Below are 19,728 nucleotides of genomic sequence, written 5' to 3'. Positions count from 1 at the left end.
GGAAAAGGGACTTGTATTACACAAGCGACGCAATGCTGTATTAGTGGGTGTCTCTATTACTGATTTTGATATTGGTTTTAATGGTGGAAGCATATATAATGTCCATAATGTTTCACCTTCCTGTGGAATACTCAAGCCTCCTTTCTTTAGCCCGTTAAATAAACACCAGGAGTCAATTTCTTCTGTAGCTTTGGCCCACCCGGGCAATTCAAAGCTAATCTGCATGCCGTAACCTCTTGATTTCTTTCCCAAAATCTAGATCGTTTGTGTACCAGGCACCAGTATCCCTAGGTTCACCTTCCTCGGTCACCTCCTACAATAATGGTGGCCTCGAGACCTTGCAAGCAGTTAGCATGGGTAATAATTGGCTACTCCAGGAACAAGGCCCTGTACCTCCCAGTCTTCCCTAGGTTCTGTCTCGCCTGTGCACATATTCATTGAATTGAATATAGAATTTGGGCCAAAGGCCAAGAACTGGGGCATATGAGGACATTCAGCAATGAAACGGAAATTGGTAGTAAATGGTTTGAAAGGTGTAACAGGAGGAAAACCTCGCGGTTGCACTATGAATCAATTGTTAGGAGAGGGTGGAAAGTAAGATGGAAGAAAGACAATATGAAAGGAAGTACAGTGAATGGAACAAAAGGTGTTGCAGCTAGAGACTGAAGGCATGCTGCAAAGAACCTTAAGTAATGCCAACAGTGCACCACATGTGGTGCATTGACGGCTCTACACTCTTACGGGGTCATATTTATCATTATTTTTTCACCTCCAAACTCGGATACCTCAGTAAAATTCCCAATAAAATTAATTTCTTACATTACATCTATCTGTTTATATATTAAATTTTACTCAAACTTATCAGTATCGAGACCTGTTGCACCTTCTTAATTGTCTTCTATTTGGAAACTTAAGCCACATAAGAAAAAGTGTGAGACATAAACCCCAAAGATAATACCTATTAAAGGCTTCTTCAAAGAAAGAGGTTACTTTTTCACGAAGACACCTCACAAGCGCCTTCTTTGTAACTTTGCAGCAGCCAATACACGCTTGGTTTCCCGGTTCCTCAAAGACGACTGAAATTACAGTCTGTACACAGCTGCACTAATAAACGACATAGGTGTAACGAAAGACAGTGTACAGATAATACATATTTATTCCCATTTCCTTACTACAAAAAATAATGAGTTCCATTGGTTATTTTACAATATCTAAGATCACTATCAAGGTATTTACATAATTACATGAATTTGTTTCATTGTGCCGTTACAGTACAGATTATGTAAAAATGACAGAGCTTTTAAAACTAAAAGCTATATGAATGAATATACATTTGGACTTAATGTAAGGTACTTAAAGCTCAATACTTTAGCAGATTAACAGTTAGAAAAAATATTTGTGTTGAATTTTGAAGTGGAGTTAGTTGATGAAACTGGTAACGAAGGTTTTAAGAGAAATTTTTATATTACTAGTGGGAAAGGTTTGTTTAAATTCTGACTTTGTCGTGAACATTTCTGAATATTATTTATCCAAATATTGTTTAGTCTTAATTGTCATTTGAATATGTATAAAATGGTATAACCACAAAGGGCAAAACAGAGTTTCACTGTTGGTTCAAGTAGAAAGAACAAAGATTTTTTTGTGTGTGTTTTAGTTGGGGTTCTACTTAAAACATTTGATGACATTTGGTTCTTAATTAATAACGATTTACTGAATGTTTTACCATCATTGTTCTGCTTTGAAGCAATGTTTGAGCAACTCTCGTACTTCCTTTGTGACTGTACCCTTTTTATACCAAAATGTATACATACTAGGTTTCCTTAAATTATAACTGTACAATTGAACTATATATGACAGATAAGAGTTGAAGCTTTCAATAAATATTAGAATTTTGAGATTCTCATAAAAAACAACAGAAATACGGTTACTGCCAAATGTGGATTTTCAACATTCTTAAACATCTGTGCATGTCTATATTTGTGTTGTATACATAGTCCACTAATAAATACTGTACTTTTAGATAGTCCACTTTAGATGTTTTTAGAAATTTACATATGCAAAACAATATACAATACCCTTTAAATATTTAAAACAATGTAATGCACTCTGCATTATGGTTTACACAACTATCACAGTTTTCAAAGGAAATTATTTTACAGCTGATATACTGTAACTTCAGATTGGGTAGTATGGTTTCTGGGTTCTGAAATGAGTAATGATCTTTTGTATGTTCATGATTCTCTTACAGAGTTTAAATGGACATCTTCAGAGATAAAAGAATAACAGGAGTTATGTGCATGAGCACACTGCAAAATTTCAAGTCTTACATTACAATAGCAATCCTAAGAAGTCTTGCACATTTTCTTTAAAACACTATTGTAATGTAATCCAAAATATTTACGGGACATGACCCTTAAATGTTAATTTTTGCATAACGTTTCAAAAAATTCAGTTGTGGTCAAGGACACAATAGAGCATATCAGCAAACACTGCCTAGCTTTAATGCACTTAACAGGATTAAAATTCAAATACAATAGAAACTTTTTCCCTCTGCTTGTTATTCAGTCTTATAAATTTAAACATAGGCTACGGATTTATATTTCTTACAAAACAACAATGCAAACTACAATAAATACTTTTGCTATTGTAAACAGTTCTCTTTAAAGGCTAAAGTCTAATGCCTAAAATTTGCTCCTATGAATCCCATTCTTCGTTTGTAACATTAGTTGTATTTAACATACAGTACTGTAAATTTTAATGTATAAACATTGCGTATATTTATATGACAGCAGTTAATTTCCAACACCTCTAATATTATTGGCCACTGTAATTAAAGTAAAATCAGTATCTTTCAAATTCTGTAAACTCCATTTTCAAGCATTTTACATCTTAATAGTCAAGTGACCATGGCTTTTTCTGCAGTTCTACGTGCAAGGTGGGAGGCGGCAATTTAGTAAATGAAATTCCACTTTTAATGCTACTGGTAAAGACCTTGCCTTAAAACACTGTAAGTTGGGGTTATGCTTTTAACAAAGGAAATTTATCCTTTATGGAATACTTTTTGGTTGAATGATCCATAGACATGATGATCATAAAAGATAAGTTTGCATTCCTTTACCAAACAAAATTTTCTCTGCAATAATTAACTAGAAAGGAGTTTTGTACTTGAAAGAATTATACTTACTCCTCGCCAATTTAAATACTGCCATTTGAATATGGCAAGTATACTTTTTACTTGCAATAATAGTATGCTTCAAGGTACAGTATGAGACAAGTGACAAAATTTTAAAAATTGGACTGAAGTACAATATGGTAATCCCATGATAATACAGTATAACCATTCTTAAGTAGTCGTGGGTAACGCACCAATTATTAAATTAAATCCTTACAAATACAAAATTTACTGCCTTATATAATGATATTCTCTGCACTTAACTTTCAGGAATATTTTAGTTTACTGGATGTGTGAATTCACTGTCATTAAAATATTTCATTGTAGCAGGAAAAATGTGGATATCACACCAATTTTATCCATGCTATAACACTTCGGATGCTTCTGTTAACTCTAAACGGAGCTATTCGTTTCCTAAGTCTGAGAAAATCAGAATGATTTTTAATCTTTTAATATCACATACAAATGTTGTAGGCTTTTGTGGTCCATTCCTTATATATTTTAAGATACTGTATTAGGCATACATATACACAAATCTGACACACTACAGAGCCAATCTAGAAATGATATTGAAGTACTTAATCTTTAGTATATTTGCATATGGTAAATAAAAAATCACAATTGTGTGCTGTAAAAACGCACAAAAGGTTGAGTAGTTTTTGCAGTTTTGATGGTGAAGTTATCTGGATAACAATTTTAAGCCAATAAAGCATTTCTTGTTTATCATACTGTTTTTAGGGATATGTTAATTATATTGCAGAAGCCACTATGAGTAAATGCAGTATTCTGTATGCAACATATCTCCAATACTATATATGTCTACAATCAATGTCTGCTTAAAAGGTATGCCACAAGCTTACATTTCTAAATGTAAACTTACTGGTGAAAATTAAAAATAAACTAAGTATAAATACCTGGTATATATAAAGTTAAGGACCTGAACACTTAATAAATACACCCAGGTAGGAAAAAAATATACAAAAATAATACAGTATTAACAATTAAAATCGGCATTCATCACTCAGGCACAAAAAGCCTTTGACAACATATGACATGTTTACCAATAAACTTTAGCTTAATAAAGGCGCATTTGAAGACTTTCACAACATCTATTATCAAAGCACAGTATTAAGCAATAACACTATTCATTCACATACAATGACAATTGCACACATGAGTCCCTGCCACTATACATTTACCACACTTTTTAAGTTAAAAAACTTGGTTATCCTATCTTGAATTTCTTGAGGCAACAGCAGCGACCAAAGCAGCCCCTCGGCCACTTCCATCTTCGGACAACATTAAGCCAAACTGAAACAGCAAATGTAACATTTCCTTACTTACCATTTGTAAAATAAATATTTCAACGGCAATTCAAGAAAATAACCTTAATTTATTACAAAATCTATACCACTGACTGATGCAGTACTTATAGCTATAGCTTTGAGTGAACACTAATCTCCATACCATCAAAGAATAAATGAAAACTATGAAGAATAAGATCATTCTCAAAATTCACTGTAAGTTGTCCATTTGTACCAAATCAATAAGCTCTAATAAAGCAATGGTCTGTACTCAGTGGGAATGTTCTTTGTTAAAGAGCTGCTGATTGTGCAATACTGTACAATAGTAGTTAGATAAAGAGTGGAGGAATACCAGCAATACAATCTCACAGGTATACTGGCTTCTATAAATACCTCAAAAAATGTATTTTTCATAATTTTATTTAAGATGACACATTGAGGGTATGGGTCCAGTGGGTGGCTACCCACTGGTTAATTCAAGGGAAAAGTGTTAGTTTCATTTACAAATACAAAAAAATGTAGTCATCTTCTCTGCTGCAGGTCCCACTGTAGAGCTTAATTCAAATGTTTTTAAAGAACTTTATTTACATACTTTTTGCAACAAGGATTAGTGGAATTATTGCTATGGCTTGTAAAAAAAAAATGGTTCACAGAGAATACTATTACCAATTTTGGTCGAAATTCATATATATTAAGATATAAAACATAACTGAAGTCATGTCACTCACCTTCATTCCGGGTTTAATGAGATGTGAAATTTGTTCTGTCATGAGATTGTGGAAGTGGGGGTGGAAACGGTAAACTGATCCATCAACTGCCACGGTAACGCTTTCTTCTCCAATTCGATTCAGCAGAACAGCAACTCCTGCTGCTGCGAGGTATGCAGCTCTTCTTGAAACGCATTCACAAACATGTCGAACGTTTGCACAATCTGTGTCGGTTGCACTGTTCAAACCCAATTCTTCTAAGATAACTCTGCAGTTATTATAGTCTCCAGGCTTATCACTGCGAATAGAAAATATACATATTTTAGGGAAATGAAAGAAACCTGTATTTTGACCATACAGCATATAGATTTCTGCTAAAGAGAGAAAAACAAAATGGACGAAGTTTGATATTATTATTAATGTATATGTCAAGTTTTCCCTTTAAAGGCATGATATGTAAGGAGTTGTCTCTCTTTTCTGAATGATTGTAGTCATAATGGGTTTTGGACACTAAGTCGAAAAAGATATCTGATATCGTACATGACCAACCTAGCCCACACTAGTATAGTCTAAACCCTGGTCTAACCCTTTAAGGTATATCTCCTACCCTATGGGAACATTCCAAACTTTTAAAACTCATAAAATCCAAAGAGTGAGCACTCGGCATTTTGTGTTTACACTGCAAAATCTCCTTAATTTTCTTTACATACCAGTGATGTCTCTTACATAAAGTACAGGCCTGATGCATGTGTCATAGACTTTTGCTCTATTCATGAATGGGGTACTATTATTTATTAGTACTGTGCATTTCAGTATGTTGAAATGTATGGTTTCTACTTAAACATGTATCTCCTCCATTCATTCCTCTTCATTTCTTCTTTGCATACATTTTAGATAATAAAAATGCCTAATTCCATATATATTTTGCAATCCTTAGCAACTCCATACGGCCACTAATCCTACTGGATTTTTTACCCTGTCACCACAGATTAGATTTTGCTTATATTTAACATCAACAGCAGACATCTGCTCTGGGGATCTCCCTGACCGAACTTTATAGTGGCTTCTTCCATTACCATAATATATAATATATGACAATGTTGAATTCATTATCACTTTGCTCCTAATTGTTCAATTGTTCCTTTCTTCAACTTTAATGTCCTAATATCTGTCTGTTACATATTTTCCCACCCCTGTCAATTCTATTTTTCTACTGCAATAGATTACCTTTCTGTCTGTTACATATCCCCCCCCATGTCAATTCTATTTTTCTACTGCAATAGATTACCTTACATTTGTACTCGTGTTCTACCAACTTGTAGGAAAAATACATAAGTTTCACTCATTGGTCAGGTTATACTCCACTACCATCATCATCATCAATAATAATAATAATAAGTTACAAAGAAAGAAAATGCTAACACATTTTCACGCCCCTCTACAGGAACTGTGAGAAAGTGGATGTGTGTAGATACTACAAAGATACAGATGACAAGCTTCTGGGAAGGGTAAAAGGTAGGAAAAAGTAAAATTTAGATTTATGATGATCTTACAAAGGACAAATCTTTGAAGGATAAATACAGTTTCATTAACAGCATAAATAAAGAGTTCTTCACAAAATGTATTAGTAAATTTTTACTTCATGATGTAATGTTAAGCTTTATAGTTCAAAGTTCCACAAAGAGCTATCAAACATAATATAAAAATATGTAATCTCACCTTTCAATTTCAGAAATGTATTTGGTGAAGAATGATCCCTTTTCCTCCAAGATTTCAGATGACTTCCCGTCGAACAGAAGTCCCTCCGCTACGAGACGAATTATTACCTGTCTCGCAATTTCACCCATGTACATGCCGCTGATCATTTTTTCATACCTGATAGAAATAGAAGAGTGGATGTCACCAAAAATTATTCATCTATATGCAGCAATATTTTTCTATTATTAATGATAGTTATATCTATATAACAATTTAAATTTGATGCACATAACTCAGCGGCAATATCAGTAAAATAAAACAATATCTTACAGCTGTCTTCCAGGGTTTATTGATTCACAGTCAATATTGTTGTCATATTCTGTGCGAATGAAATCCAAGCATCCGTTATCTCCAAATGCTCCCCATTCTGTATTTATAATAACCTGAAATGACAATGTTGTTAGGACAATCTTCTTTATATATCTGATATTCAAAATTTTAAAAAGTCATTTATAAAGTCTATACCTCCGATTAATAACCATGCTTGAGAAATGCTTTGTAATCCTGATTTCAAAGTGAGCTAGGAAATTATATGAAAATGAAACAGGCCTTACTATAATTGCCATGGCCAGTTAAATTTTAGAATATCCTCAACAAAAGAAATCATTTTAAAAACCTGAGGTATAGTTGTTATCCATATATTCAATATGATTTGATCACAGGTAAATTGTATTAAGATAGCTGCCACTAATATGTATCTTTAAAGTTGGCATCGTTCAAATAATTTTCAACTGAAATAGCATACAAAATAACAATCATGCAAAATAAATACAAGACTTATTTTTCATTGCAAAAATAAAAGTTATGATTAAGTGAAAGAAGGACTTCTTATATCACTAAGTTTCTTAGCATGCTTTTACATCTGTTTTTAAAAACCTTTTAAGAGAAAAAGTAAGATGTGATTAGATCTCTAAGCAGGCATTACCTTCTTGGATTTTACTTTTAAAAAATTGTGTTACTAAGCTACTGGCTGTAGCCACTGTGTTTCAGAACGTAAGTAAAGCTGTCTTATAACACATATATTTAATACCTGTTTAAGAACAGTGAAAGTCATCCCATGACAGTATCTTCTTATATAATTCTTGTTTCAAATCAGTATGTTACTGGACGGTAGAAATAGTTAGTGGAAACAGAGTGAAGATTTTTACTGTTATTTCCAAGCAACGGTAAAAGTGAAGTTTAAGTCTGTATAAGCCATTCTTTGTATGATCTACAGGTTAATGCAATTTCTTCAATGTTAAATATTTTGGAGAATCGAGGACGCAGTCAAGAAAATATTGTATCAATGACTTATCCAACTGGGGAAAACAAAGAATTGTTTGAACTAATTTCACAATGATCAATAGTATTATAACGACTTTGTTTAATGAGATCATGGAGTCACAGTACAGGGCTCTTAAGGAGCTCACCTGAAGAACTTCTTCTTAAACAAGAAGATGGAAATTGGAGCCAGACAAAGAAGAGAAGAGAACAAATGAAAAGTAAAATGCATAAGGCAATGTAGCTGGGGCCAAAAGGACACTGCCAAGAACCTTTAGTACTACAGTATCTACTGTAAGTTACGCTGGGTGCACTGTGAGTGATATCCCATTGAGGAACCACTGTATGGAAGTTGGTTTACTTATATACAAGTCATGTTGGGAAAGTTAAGACTTGCATCTGCAGTTTAAAATTTCTACTAGGTTTTTTACTAGGTATGTCGGCTAGGTTTTTACTTACCTATAAGTTAGCTACTGTAGCCCCAACTTGATATATTCTTATCACTAAAATCAGTTTTTCGAAGTTTTAAAAAAATATTCCAAAACATGCAAATTTACAATAATGCAAGCCAAATACTGTCTAGCAGCTATCTGGAATTATATACTGCATATTGTAGATTTTCTACATGCTGAAAACCTTCTCCAGACTCCTTTAACTTTCTGGGCAAAATCATCACTTACTACAAAACAACTTCCAACATTATACAACTGAGTGGCTTGGCATTCTTCCAGGTACTGTAATAACTATTAATGCTAGAAAAGTATCATAAGCACCATGGTGCAGTTACTGTACATACCCCTTTTACTTCAACATGAGTGTCATCCTTGAGTGCATGAGTAAAGGATACAATTTAAACATTTGAAAGTGAAACTGCTACTTAACAATAGGCACCATGCTTATTCCTGTGTAAGATGTAATGTTCCAGTGCTTATATAGTGTAAGAGCCAATTTTCTTTTGTGCTACTTTAAGCAAAGTTTGTTTACAGCAGTGTGTCTGGTATTTGGTAAAACACTTCGTTAACAGAAACGACACGAGACACTTTTCCTTACCTGATGTGGCTCGTCCAAATCACCATCCCACAGTTCAACCTTCTCCAACTTTTCCATGTAGCAAGCATTTGTTCCAGTACCTTGAATGTTAAAAATTGTCACATGAGTTAAATCTTTCCATACTATCCACATGTTCCATTTCTTTGATGCCAAACATATCAAAAGAAATTACAGTATTAAGAAGATATTATCAAGACAATAATACTTCATTGCTACTTTGCCATATGGACAAAATTATAGGGTTTCATTAAATCTTAAGAGTATATGATGTTTGCATCGTTTCTACGCGAAGAAAATATTTCCTTTTACAATTTTTCAAACTGTTTTCCAAATACAATAAAGTATGTAATCAGTACTGGCAATATGAATGGAATATCTTCAATGTTTCGTGAAAGTACAATGAATTAAAGAAACAGCCAGTATAACATTAAGTGTGCATGCTAACTGGCTTTGATAATTTAGAAGAATTTTTTTTTTGTAGTACATACTATGATAACCTTATCATGCAATGGTCTTCATGCATTACTGAAGTCAGCAAAGAAACTCATTTTAATATTTTCATATACTTCCACAGAACATGCAATGAAGGTAATGGCAGTAAAAGTATGTAGATGCTAAGTAGGTTAAATTCATAAGACCTTTATAAACATTCAAAATATATAAAAAAAAAAGTTAGAAAGAAATATTTTCAATGTGCATGCAAACACTATTCAAGCTCCAAAGGCAGCCCTCAAATGCTCAATACCAAATCAAACAGTCTGCAGTTACTGACATTATTTTTAGTGACTACAAATCTTTGTAATGTACAGTAACGCTTTGATATCCACCTTGTTTTTATTTTTCTCATGCTAAATTAATTTTCTTAACACTAACACTGAAAATATTCAATAAGGTGAAGTGCAGTATATTCAAAATTTGTTTAATTTTCAGTTACTTTTTCTGATGGTAAAGTACAATTCAGTACTGTACTATACAGTACAGCACAGTACATGTTTATAATAAAAAACTTAATAAGATTACCAGGTCATGCAATGATAATTTGTGTTGTTTATAGTAACTTCCATAATTCAACATTATTTAAACAATAACAATTCATTAGTGTTTATAGTTAAGTACAGTAAACCCCCTGTATTCATGGACTCACCTATTTGCGGAAAAGTTGCCCATTTGCAGTATTTTTCACTGAGAAATATTTGCTAATTACTGTATTTTCATATAATTTTCATGACTAAATGCACTTTTTGTGATAAAACTATTAAAATACTCAGGTATAAGCATTTTTTGCATTTTTATTGTTTAAACTATCAAAATAGGCAGTTCTAAGTGTTTTTGGAGGGGTTTTAAGTATTTGCGGATTTTAGCTATTCACTGGGGGGTGCGGTATGCATCCCCCACGAATACAGGGGGTTTACTGTACACATATCTTCAATAGCTATGATCTCCAATTAACTTCATTCATGTTCATTAATGATAAAGTCTAGTATCGTAATTACAAACCAGCATTTTATATTAATACAGTATTAACTTACACTGAAAATAAAATATAAAAAAAAAATTCAAGAGTTTTCTGTAATGTCAACTTTGCTGTAGTTTAATTCTGACACATCTGCACAGGGTATTTCAATTACGGGTACGTACAGTGTTTACTATAAATCATGCATGGTAAAAAAGATGTTTAATCTCAAATCACAAAATCAGAACTTACATCAAACAAAACACAGTAAAAGATTAAGAAGTATGGAAGTTCTCCATTTTATCATATACAGTGCAAACAGCAGGTTTAAATGTACATAACAATCAACTAAAACTACTTCAAAACTAATAGTCTACGATACAGAACATTGGGAAAATCAACTGTTATTGCTCTAATAAAATTAAATAAAAAAAAACAAACAATCTAGATGAGCAGGCACTCATTTTATACTGCGCATTTGTGTTGCTGCTTATGCAAACATGACTTTCATAATTCCAACAGACAGAAATTTATTATGTTCACAGAAGCAAAAATGAAAGAACATTCATACAATGAGCTCTTCCAAGAATGTTCCATTTTATTTGTCATTTTTGTTGGAATATTCAACAAAAATGGGTTCTTTCAATTCACACAATCATCAATGGTATGTATAGGGAAATGTATTTTGTAACTCAATAAATCTAGTACAACAAGCATTATGAGAAGCATCCTTGCATAAACAGCATCACAAGTGGATTTCTAAAAGTTCAAAACTACAAGCACTATTACTTTGAACAAGAACACAAAATCCACACTAAATAGGATAGTTAAAACTAATGACCAGACCAAAATCACTACAGTCTAATTCTAATTCTAAAAGGCAAACTTTTCAATGTCCTTTTGAAGCAGTGGATTACTGTGTTCATAATATAAAGCATATAAAGTAAAGATTAAGTCATAAAATAAAACTATGTGCACAGTAATCTGAAGAATTGCTAATGGAAAATAAATATCTACAGCTACAAAAAAGCATTCCAAATACCAATAGATAATTCATCTAATTTTATACAACTAATTTCCATGAAATTTTACCCATATTAATGCTATTACTAAATTCTTTAATTTACTCCATTCTCAATAACCTATAAAATATATGTAACTGGTGTTTGACTGTTTAAAGGTCTGTAATACTGCAGTGCATCTATATAAATGTTTAAATGGTCCCTTTCCTTGTTTGTATTCACAAGAAATATATGCATTCATTAATTTGCAGTGTTAGCATAACAAAGAAATCTTCTTCGTTCAACCACACCATTAAGCACCTTAGCTCACAACCTCATACCCTCATGTAACAGCTGTAGGGATGGAAGACCACTTGTTGGTAAACACACAAACACACCAGTCTTTTCATGTTTGGTGAATTAGATCTCTCTAATTTTTGTCAGGGTAAGCTTTTCTAGCTACTTGCATACTGAGACTACATTTTGTAATTGAATATATCTTAGCACATTAAGCTGTTCTGATAAGTTTTGAGTTTTTGTAATGTTAACTGTAATCACTGATCAATCAGGTGTCACTTCACAGTATTTTTATAGTTAAAATATCAGCTTTTATTATATATTCAGTTCCTATTCATTCACTTTGTCTTCAAGAATCAGAGAAATTCAACTGATTTTATCATGAAAAAGCCAGTCACTTCATAAACAATGACTCTTCTAAGTCAGTGCTAACTTTCACTTAAAATCTTCGTATTGCTAAATACATAAACTTTAAACTTGAGTTACTAAATGATAATACTGAATTTACCTCTCACAATGAGCAAGCCTTAATTCTAGACTTAAAATACTGCCCTGATAACAATTAAAAGCCTTAACTAAAACTCCTTATATCCGAAACATGATGTTGACGCCTCTCTACTTATTTTACAACTTATCAATGCAGTCATGGGAAAAATACATTGTGGTAAAATAACAGTACAATGCCTGTATATACCGATAATATGAAAAGCAGTTATATAGTCAAAGATTTTGGCCAATTTGGTGATCAAAAAATTATAAATTCAAGTCAAATCACCTCTATTACACAAAGTGACAAAGTTCACTGACTAAAACTGAACATGGAACTTTTAAAAGATAAGGTATAGGTTTTTGTCTATGGTTAAAAGAAACTCTTTCATTATTATAATCAATCTGATTAAAATTAGGACTTCCTATACTAAGCAATGTTCAAGTCAGATAAATATACCTAGATCATTTCTATGCGGTTTAGGTTGAAAGTGGATTTCTGTTGCTGATCACACACACTACGATATTTAGGGCCAAATATCATGTTATTACCCTATATAAAGGTGTTCCTCACTGGCCCAGCTTAGTTGAAAAGAATGGAGTTTTCAGAAAATTTAAAAGACCAGAATTCATATAAAATGCTGGTAAGTTTTCAATCTAATGTACTGTATAATATTATATCAGTTGTTATGAAAATAACAAATACTGTACAGTACTTATGATGATTTATGTGGCAAAACTACTGGAATTTCATGAAAAAGGAATGCACTTTGTGATGCCACCTGAACCTTTTCTCTCTTTTTCAATGGTGGAGCATCAGGTAAGGGCATTAATTTCTTAATGTTGTGGAAATGTTCTCAGCAAGGTTATCAATATACTGTACAGCTAAGCTCTTTAAATGCAAAAAGCTTATGCTGACAAAGCCCATTCTTTATTTATATTCCGTTAAAATGTACTTACGACATTTAATTTCGCCGTGAATTTAGTATAAGAATTTTTTGTGTGAACTTTATGCAGAAAATTAAAAAAATATATAAACTGTTGGAAGACCTGCAAAAGTAGACTACAACAGTTTACGATTATGCCTTATATTTATGGGATATCAGATATTCTGATTTGACAAGCAGATTCTGTTTAACATGATTTTTATGTGTTATCATTGTAAATTGCTCTAATTAATATTATCTTCTAAATGACAACAAACCAGCAGGTTTGTAGTTCTAGCTTGCAGGAGGACTTCAAAGTCTACCTATTTGTATGGAAGCACTGTTGAAATATTTATTTCTTAAACTAAATCCCAAGTATGCATCAATCTTGTTAACAAATTATCTATAAAATTTATTTGTAGGTTTCTTGAACTTCTTCCAATTCAGCTTCCTATAATGAAGTTTTTCTTTAAATAATTTATTGTACTCTTGCGTTGCACTGCAACAAAGTTGAGCAGTAGCATATGGTGTGCACTAATTGCATACCTGTCCTCAGTGAGAAATCTCATACCAAAGTAATGTTGTGTGTCCCTATGTAAATTTCTTCATACATATGAAAGACCACTTTTTTATAACAACTCTCTGCCCAAAACCGGCAGCTTCACTGATTATAGATGAATTATCTAGTTTGCAAAAATAGTAAAAGCAATGACACCATAAAAGCAGGGATAAAAAAAAAAAGATCTTGACGACATACCCACGATGAGACCAATACGACAGTTGTGATTCTTCCAAGCACACGACATGAGCGTGCCAGTTGTATCATTGAGGATCGCACAGATCTTGATCTTGACATCCTGAAACGACGGAATTAACAATGATGCTGTTAGTGGTGACTAATGACATTCTAGGTGTGAGTTAAGAGTTTGGAAAAAGAGAGGAGAAAAAGCACAGGCACTAGGGTCAAAGTAATCGATGGCCCCTAGTTTTTTGATAATCCCTTCATCTGTGTTTTTGCCTTGCTGTCAATTTGTGTAGCTGTGCTGGAGTTAATTTCCAGAACTGGCACTTGCAGCCGGGTATGCATAAATCTTAGCATGCTGTCACTGACCACTGCGTACTCAATAGTAGGTGTTGGAATCTATTTGTAGATGAGGTTGCTTTACATGCATAAATTATGCCAGAATGTTTTTTTTTAATGCAAGACATATGCTGATCAATAGGGTGTATTTGAAATATATGAAATAATACAGCAAAAATTTAATGAGAATAATTATTACTTTTCACAAAATGTCTTGCATTAAAAGGTAAATTCCACCAAGAATGCAGAAGGAACTATCAACTGTGTCATTTGCTGTCAGCATATTCTCTGGGGAGAAACGTTCTGAACGGCAGCATGATTAGCTATCAAACCAAATGCAATCCTTCATTCTTCCGAAAGTCTGTCATGGAATATCTACAAAGCTCTGCTTTCCTAGACAGAAACCATTAGACCATATTTCGCTATACGATCCCTCAATCATTTTGCTCTGCATGGTAAGTGGCATCTTTGGAGTGCACTACTTACCTATGATGATACCAGCTCTGCAATTTTGCTTTGCAAAAGCACAAGAGATAAGGCATCCCGTGGCATCATTAAGAACGCCCATAACTTTTATCCTACAATCCTGTAATAAATTTTGACTGGAAGATCATATGCATCAAAGACATTCACTTGAAAAATCATATCTTCAGAAATGAAATTTATTAAGATGACTTTCACATATTTTCCATTCTTAAAATGCTAAAGCATGCAATATAACTAAACTTTAGAACTATTCTTAATGCATATGATGTAATTCTTTAACTTTATACTAGCAATATAAAATGGCAGACATCTGCAATGTCAGACTTCACTACCATAACCTTGAGTTTAGATTATGAGGAACAAATTATAATTTGTTCCCTCTAACAACCTCAAACAGATGATAAACATTCAAGACTTAAAAGTTGCAGATTTTCTGAAAGAAAATAACTAATAATCTAGTTTTAATGATTCTGCTCTAGCAGCCAAGATTACATGGTTATTCTATGAATGCTTCTCTTCTGAACTTTCTCTGGAGTGCATTTGAATTTTTTTTTTTTTCATCCTTATCACCTTCCTTGTTTCCAAGTGAGTCTACTGCTTACTTTGGGGTTACAACCCAGCCTTTTTCACCTGCATTTTCTCTTTTTCATGAGGTTGTGCACCTAGTAATCTTCCCATAAATCTTCTATTTCATAACCCACAAATGATTCCTACCATTCTCTCATAAGGTAGCATTTTCATTAAAATATTTTCTTACATGATTTTGCAAAGTAGTTAAAAAACAATATCATTATGCTCGAGATCCCATGAAGATCATTAAAATGCCTTTATGAAAGTACAAATTGGAAAATTAAAAAGACTGCCACCCAAAAACTTCTCACTGCCACTTTGCTCTGTAAAACAAATTGTTCCCACAATGACAAATTTTAATGTGCTAGGAAAGTTTTTAGTTGGTCTTTAAAGAAATAGGGTTCACTCAAAACTGCTCTGAAATTATCAGAAACAATTTAGAGAATGTTAAAAATTTGTTTAATTTTTCTTGGGCCTCCACTTAATACAGAAAAACAAAGCTTAAAATATCCACGATCTTTGACTACTGCCAAAAAACATCTAATTTACCCACAGCAATGATACAACTCCTCGCTGCTGGGAGAAAGGGCGCTGGTGACTGGTACAATACATGTACATGCGCTACCGGGGTCTAAGCGATGACAGGCAGGGCAGCTGATCGAGACTACAGTCTACCCCAAAGGCAAATCAAAGTCCTTCAAAGAATGAATCGTGTTTACCCCATACAAATGGGAAAACAAGCACATTAAAAGAAGAAGAAGAATGATAAATTACTCATTGCAAATACAAAGTGTCTTTTCCAATGAACCCATATCATAGTGAACTGAAACTTACCCCTCTTCTTGCAATGGCTGCCTTGAGCAACTCGACAACATCCCTACCCTCCACGCCAGCGCATTTGAATCCTTTGGTCCAGCGCGCCAAACGAGCCTTCGTCAGCCCTTCCTGCTTGCAGGGAAAACTGAACGTGAAGCCTAATGGGAGAAGTTCGTCTCCTAATTCACGTTCTTTAATGAAGCTGGCCAAGCATTCGGCTATGTGGTCAAAGAGCTGTTGGGAAAAAAGATAATGTTAATGGAAAGGACAAACTGATTAAACACAAAATTGTCTCTTAGTGGCTTGCAATTGAATTTATTACATTAATACAAATGCAGCAAGAATATTTGAATCTATTTGAATTAACTCTCATTTTCTTCTGGGAACTGTTTTCTCCATGTGAATTCTTTACATAAATTTTCTTAATTACTCTCTTAACGTGCAATTGAAAAACTCATTTGAATATTCTAATATCAAGTAAGTTGGGTGCCCTGCATCTAATTGTAAGATGTAACCAACGGAGCAATGGTCAGCCCAATATTTTCATTAATCAATGATAAGGAAATTAAACGGTCAAATGTAATGAACTCATTCTTACCCCATCTCCTGGTCCAACCATAATCGGTTGCGGCACAGCGTAGATCCTGCTGTCCATGGAGCATTTCTCGCCCAGTTGAATTAACAGAACTCGGAAATTGGTCCCGCCAAGGTCCAGGGCGAGGAATCTTCCCTTCTCTGAAAACAGAATAATGTCCTGAATATCTCGATTCATTCCAAATCATCCTATCCACAAGCTCAAACGTTCAGCGTAATAAAAAGACAAAAGGGCCATTTCAGGATACACGAAGATTTAAAAAAAGCACTTCATCTTAGAAAAGTTCTGTACTGTTTGAGGATGCGAAGACCTAAAACATTGCATATTCTGTAATTACAAGTCCAACTAACCCTTTCATAAACTGGTGAACTGAAACGGCTTGATATACTATGTTACGTTACTCAATTATTATAAAAGGTGCGTTGCTTTATAAGTAAATAAAACATATATCCTTTTTATTCAAGAAGGGTCTTACCTTTGCCATTGGGAAGTTCCCTGACGTAGGTCGGGAAACATTTGATGGTGGCTTCAGGATTTGTATCCTTGCCCAGGCCCTTGTTGAGTTCTTCGTGCAGAACATCGCACACTTCCTTCAGATTCTCTTGGCTGAGAATTAACTCCTCGCAGATTTCTCTAACCTTAGGAGGAGAAAGAAAAACCATGATTGGACTGTGACAAGGAGGCAATACACTTCACTCTAAAACTATAATGCAGGTTAACCACATGCTAAGTCAAACTCGTACAATTGCTTTTGTTCATCGGGTGACCAGAAACATTATTTAGACTCATCATTCAAAACCTTTTCTGTGGAAATGAACTCTGCCAAAAGCAAGGAAAGTTCTCTTGTTTGATAAAAGAACAGAATTTTTCTTTCTATAGTAAGGGATGATTATTGCAAAAATTATCAAGACCTGATAAGCTAAGTAAACCAAGAAATAAAAATACGTCATTCCAAAATCATGTGCTCTACTTGAACTCCCCTCCCATGAGGGACACACACACACACACACACACAATATATATATATACACACACACACATACATATATATATATATATATATATATATATATATATATATATATATATATATATATATATATAATATATATATTGAACGCCAAACACAAAAATTATTAGCCAAACAAACATGTTAGTCAGATGAAAGTGTTCTCTAAATATAAGATAAATAAATATCTTTGATTAACTGAATTTCGTCTCGTTTTTAAATTCAGTTTTGGATTAGGATGTAATACATGTACTGTACATATACAATGGTGTATATATACTGTGTATATATATGTATGTATATATGTATATATACATATACATATATTTTCTTAGCTATGTTTAGTAGGGTCCAAACCAACAAAAATAATATATATATAACTATCACACGCAGCTGAGAAACTGCCAAGAAATCTGTTAGTGAAAGTCATGCAAGCAGCTGTTAATAAAGAAATAATGGGAACACAAAGGAGCAAGTGAACACCCAATACCAGAGGGGCCGGAGGAGACGTGAAGTAACGAGAAACGTCATCGTCCTAAAAATAAAAACATAACTAGTGAACAGTCTCAGAAAATTCACTGTCAATTTAAAAGGCTAGCTAAAAAATGAACAGACATTAATCCACTAAAGTAAAATAAGAATGAATATCGTGCAAAAAATTAAATTAGCTTTTTCTAATTCAACAGTTGCTTAAACGAATACCAAACCAAATAAATATTAACTTGTTAGAGTACTGCTCATGATCTACCTCTGACCAGGAAAATAAACAAAATATACAAATATGTATTAAAATTGAAAACAACTAGAATACCAGAATCATCAGAACACTCTTGTCACAATTGGCGACTGAATAAGAAATTTTATACTTTAGATGCGCAGCAACACGGCGGGTGGTGGTATCATCCGGACTGCTAAAACAATCTAAATTTTTGCTTTATGAACTCTACACTACGTCGCCGTATCTGCTTAACATAGCAACCCATTTGCATAATTAGATGCAGTGGTACAAGTTATCATGATAAACATGATGTTCAAGTTTTATTATTATTATTATTTTGTTTTCTATGTCGGCCATCCTATTCGACCGGCTGGCATTTGTAGTGTGGGATTCCGGGTTGCATCCTTCCTCCTTAGGAGTCCTGGAGCTACTTCGGCATCTAGTTTTTTCCGGTTCCTTTCCAGGGATCTAGGGATCGTACCTAGTGTTCCTATTATTATTATTATTATTATTATTATTATTATTATTATTATTATTACAGAGAGAAACCGGTTCTTGAAGCAATATGCTGATAACCAGATGACGAGCAAGGAACCTCTTCAGACACTCGAACACGATAACGAATGCATTGCGCGTATATGCCAGACATGATATGAGAAAAGCCGTTATAAGTGAAATATTTATGGCTTTTTCTGACACTGAGTCACACATACACAGTACACAGTACGGAAGCCCTCTCTCTTGAAAGCACCGTATTATCTACTGATGTTCTACCATTTCGCAAAACCTTTGACAGAGGACTCTGACGAGATAGTGAACACAAGCGTCAAACGGTTTACGAGTTGCTCTGGCTCCCGAACTTTCATATATTTTCGGTGTTCCTCGAGCTAGCGTGTTGGAACCTTTACAAGAGACCTCAGTAATCCTACCATGGGACAGTGGGAGGGGTATTAGCCCTATGGCTGCTAAGGTGTTGCTAAACTAAATCTGGCCAGTTTTCCTTATATAATGTAGAAAATGTTATTGTAGACTTATCTAT

The 19,728-nt window shown here is 33.6% G+C and overlaps 1 protein-coding gene across 23 annotated transcripts in view; it reads right to left on the bottom strand.

The window, feature by feature from the left end:
- Positions 1 to 1,138: 1,138 nt before the first annotated feature.
- Hex-A (Hexokinase A) overlaps positions 1,139 to 19,728 on the bottom strand; it is a 94,498-nt gene continuing 75,908 nt past the window's right edge. For 5 of the 23 annotated variants that reach the window (XM_067093341.1, XM_067093342.1, XM_067093332.1 and 2 more), the window contains 10 exons: positions 18,462 to 18,506; positions 17,438 to 17,600; positions 16,966 to 17,102; positions 16,386 to 16,601; positions 14,172 to 14,271; positions 9,252 to 9,331; positions 7,212 to 7,324; positions 6,903 to 7,058; positions 5,205 to 5,481; positions 1,139 to 4,483 (listed from right to left, as the gene is read on the bottom strand). In XM_067093341.1, the coding sequence (XP_066949442.1) occupies positions 4,403 to 4,483; positions 5,205 to 5,481; positions 6,903 to 7,058; positions 7,212 to 7,324; positions 9,252 to 9,331; positions 14,172 to 14,271; positions 16,386 to 16,601; positions 16,966 to 17,102; positions 17,438 to 17,600; positions 18,462 to 18,506 (1,368 nt within the window). In that variant the 3' untranslated portion in view covers positions 1,139 to 4,402. Of the gene's footprint in view, positions 4,484 to 5,204; positions 5,482 to 6,902; positions 7,059 to 7,211; positions 7,325 to 8,997; positions 9,025 to 9,251; positions 9,332 to 14,171; positions 14,272 to 14,981; positions 15,082 to 16,385; positions 16,602 to 16,965; positions 17,103 to 17,437; positions 17,601 to 18,461; positions 18,507 to 19,728 lie in introns of all 23 variants that reach the window. The other 18 variants (XM_067093348.1, XM_067093351.1, XM_067093335.1 and 15 more) reach the window with 6 other exon arrangements.

The sequence above is a fragment of the Macrobrachium rosenbergii genome, chromosome 50, assembly GCF_040412425.1.
Source record: "Macrobrachium rosenbergii isolate ZJJX-2024 chromosome 50, ASM4041242v1, whole genome shotgun sequence".
NCBI classification, from domain to species: domain Eukaryota; kingdom Metazoa; phylum Arthropoda; class Malacostraca; order Decapoda; family Palaemonidae; genus Macrobrachium; species Macrobrachium rosenbergii.
Note: the sequence above shows the minus strand (reverse complement) of the source record. Positions and strands in the feature narration are given on the sequence as shown.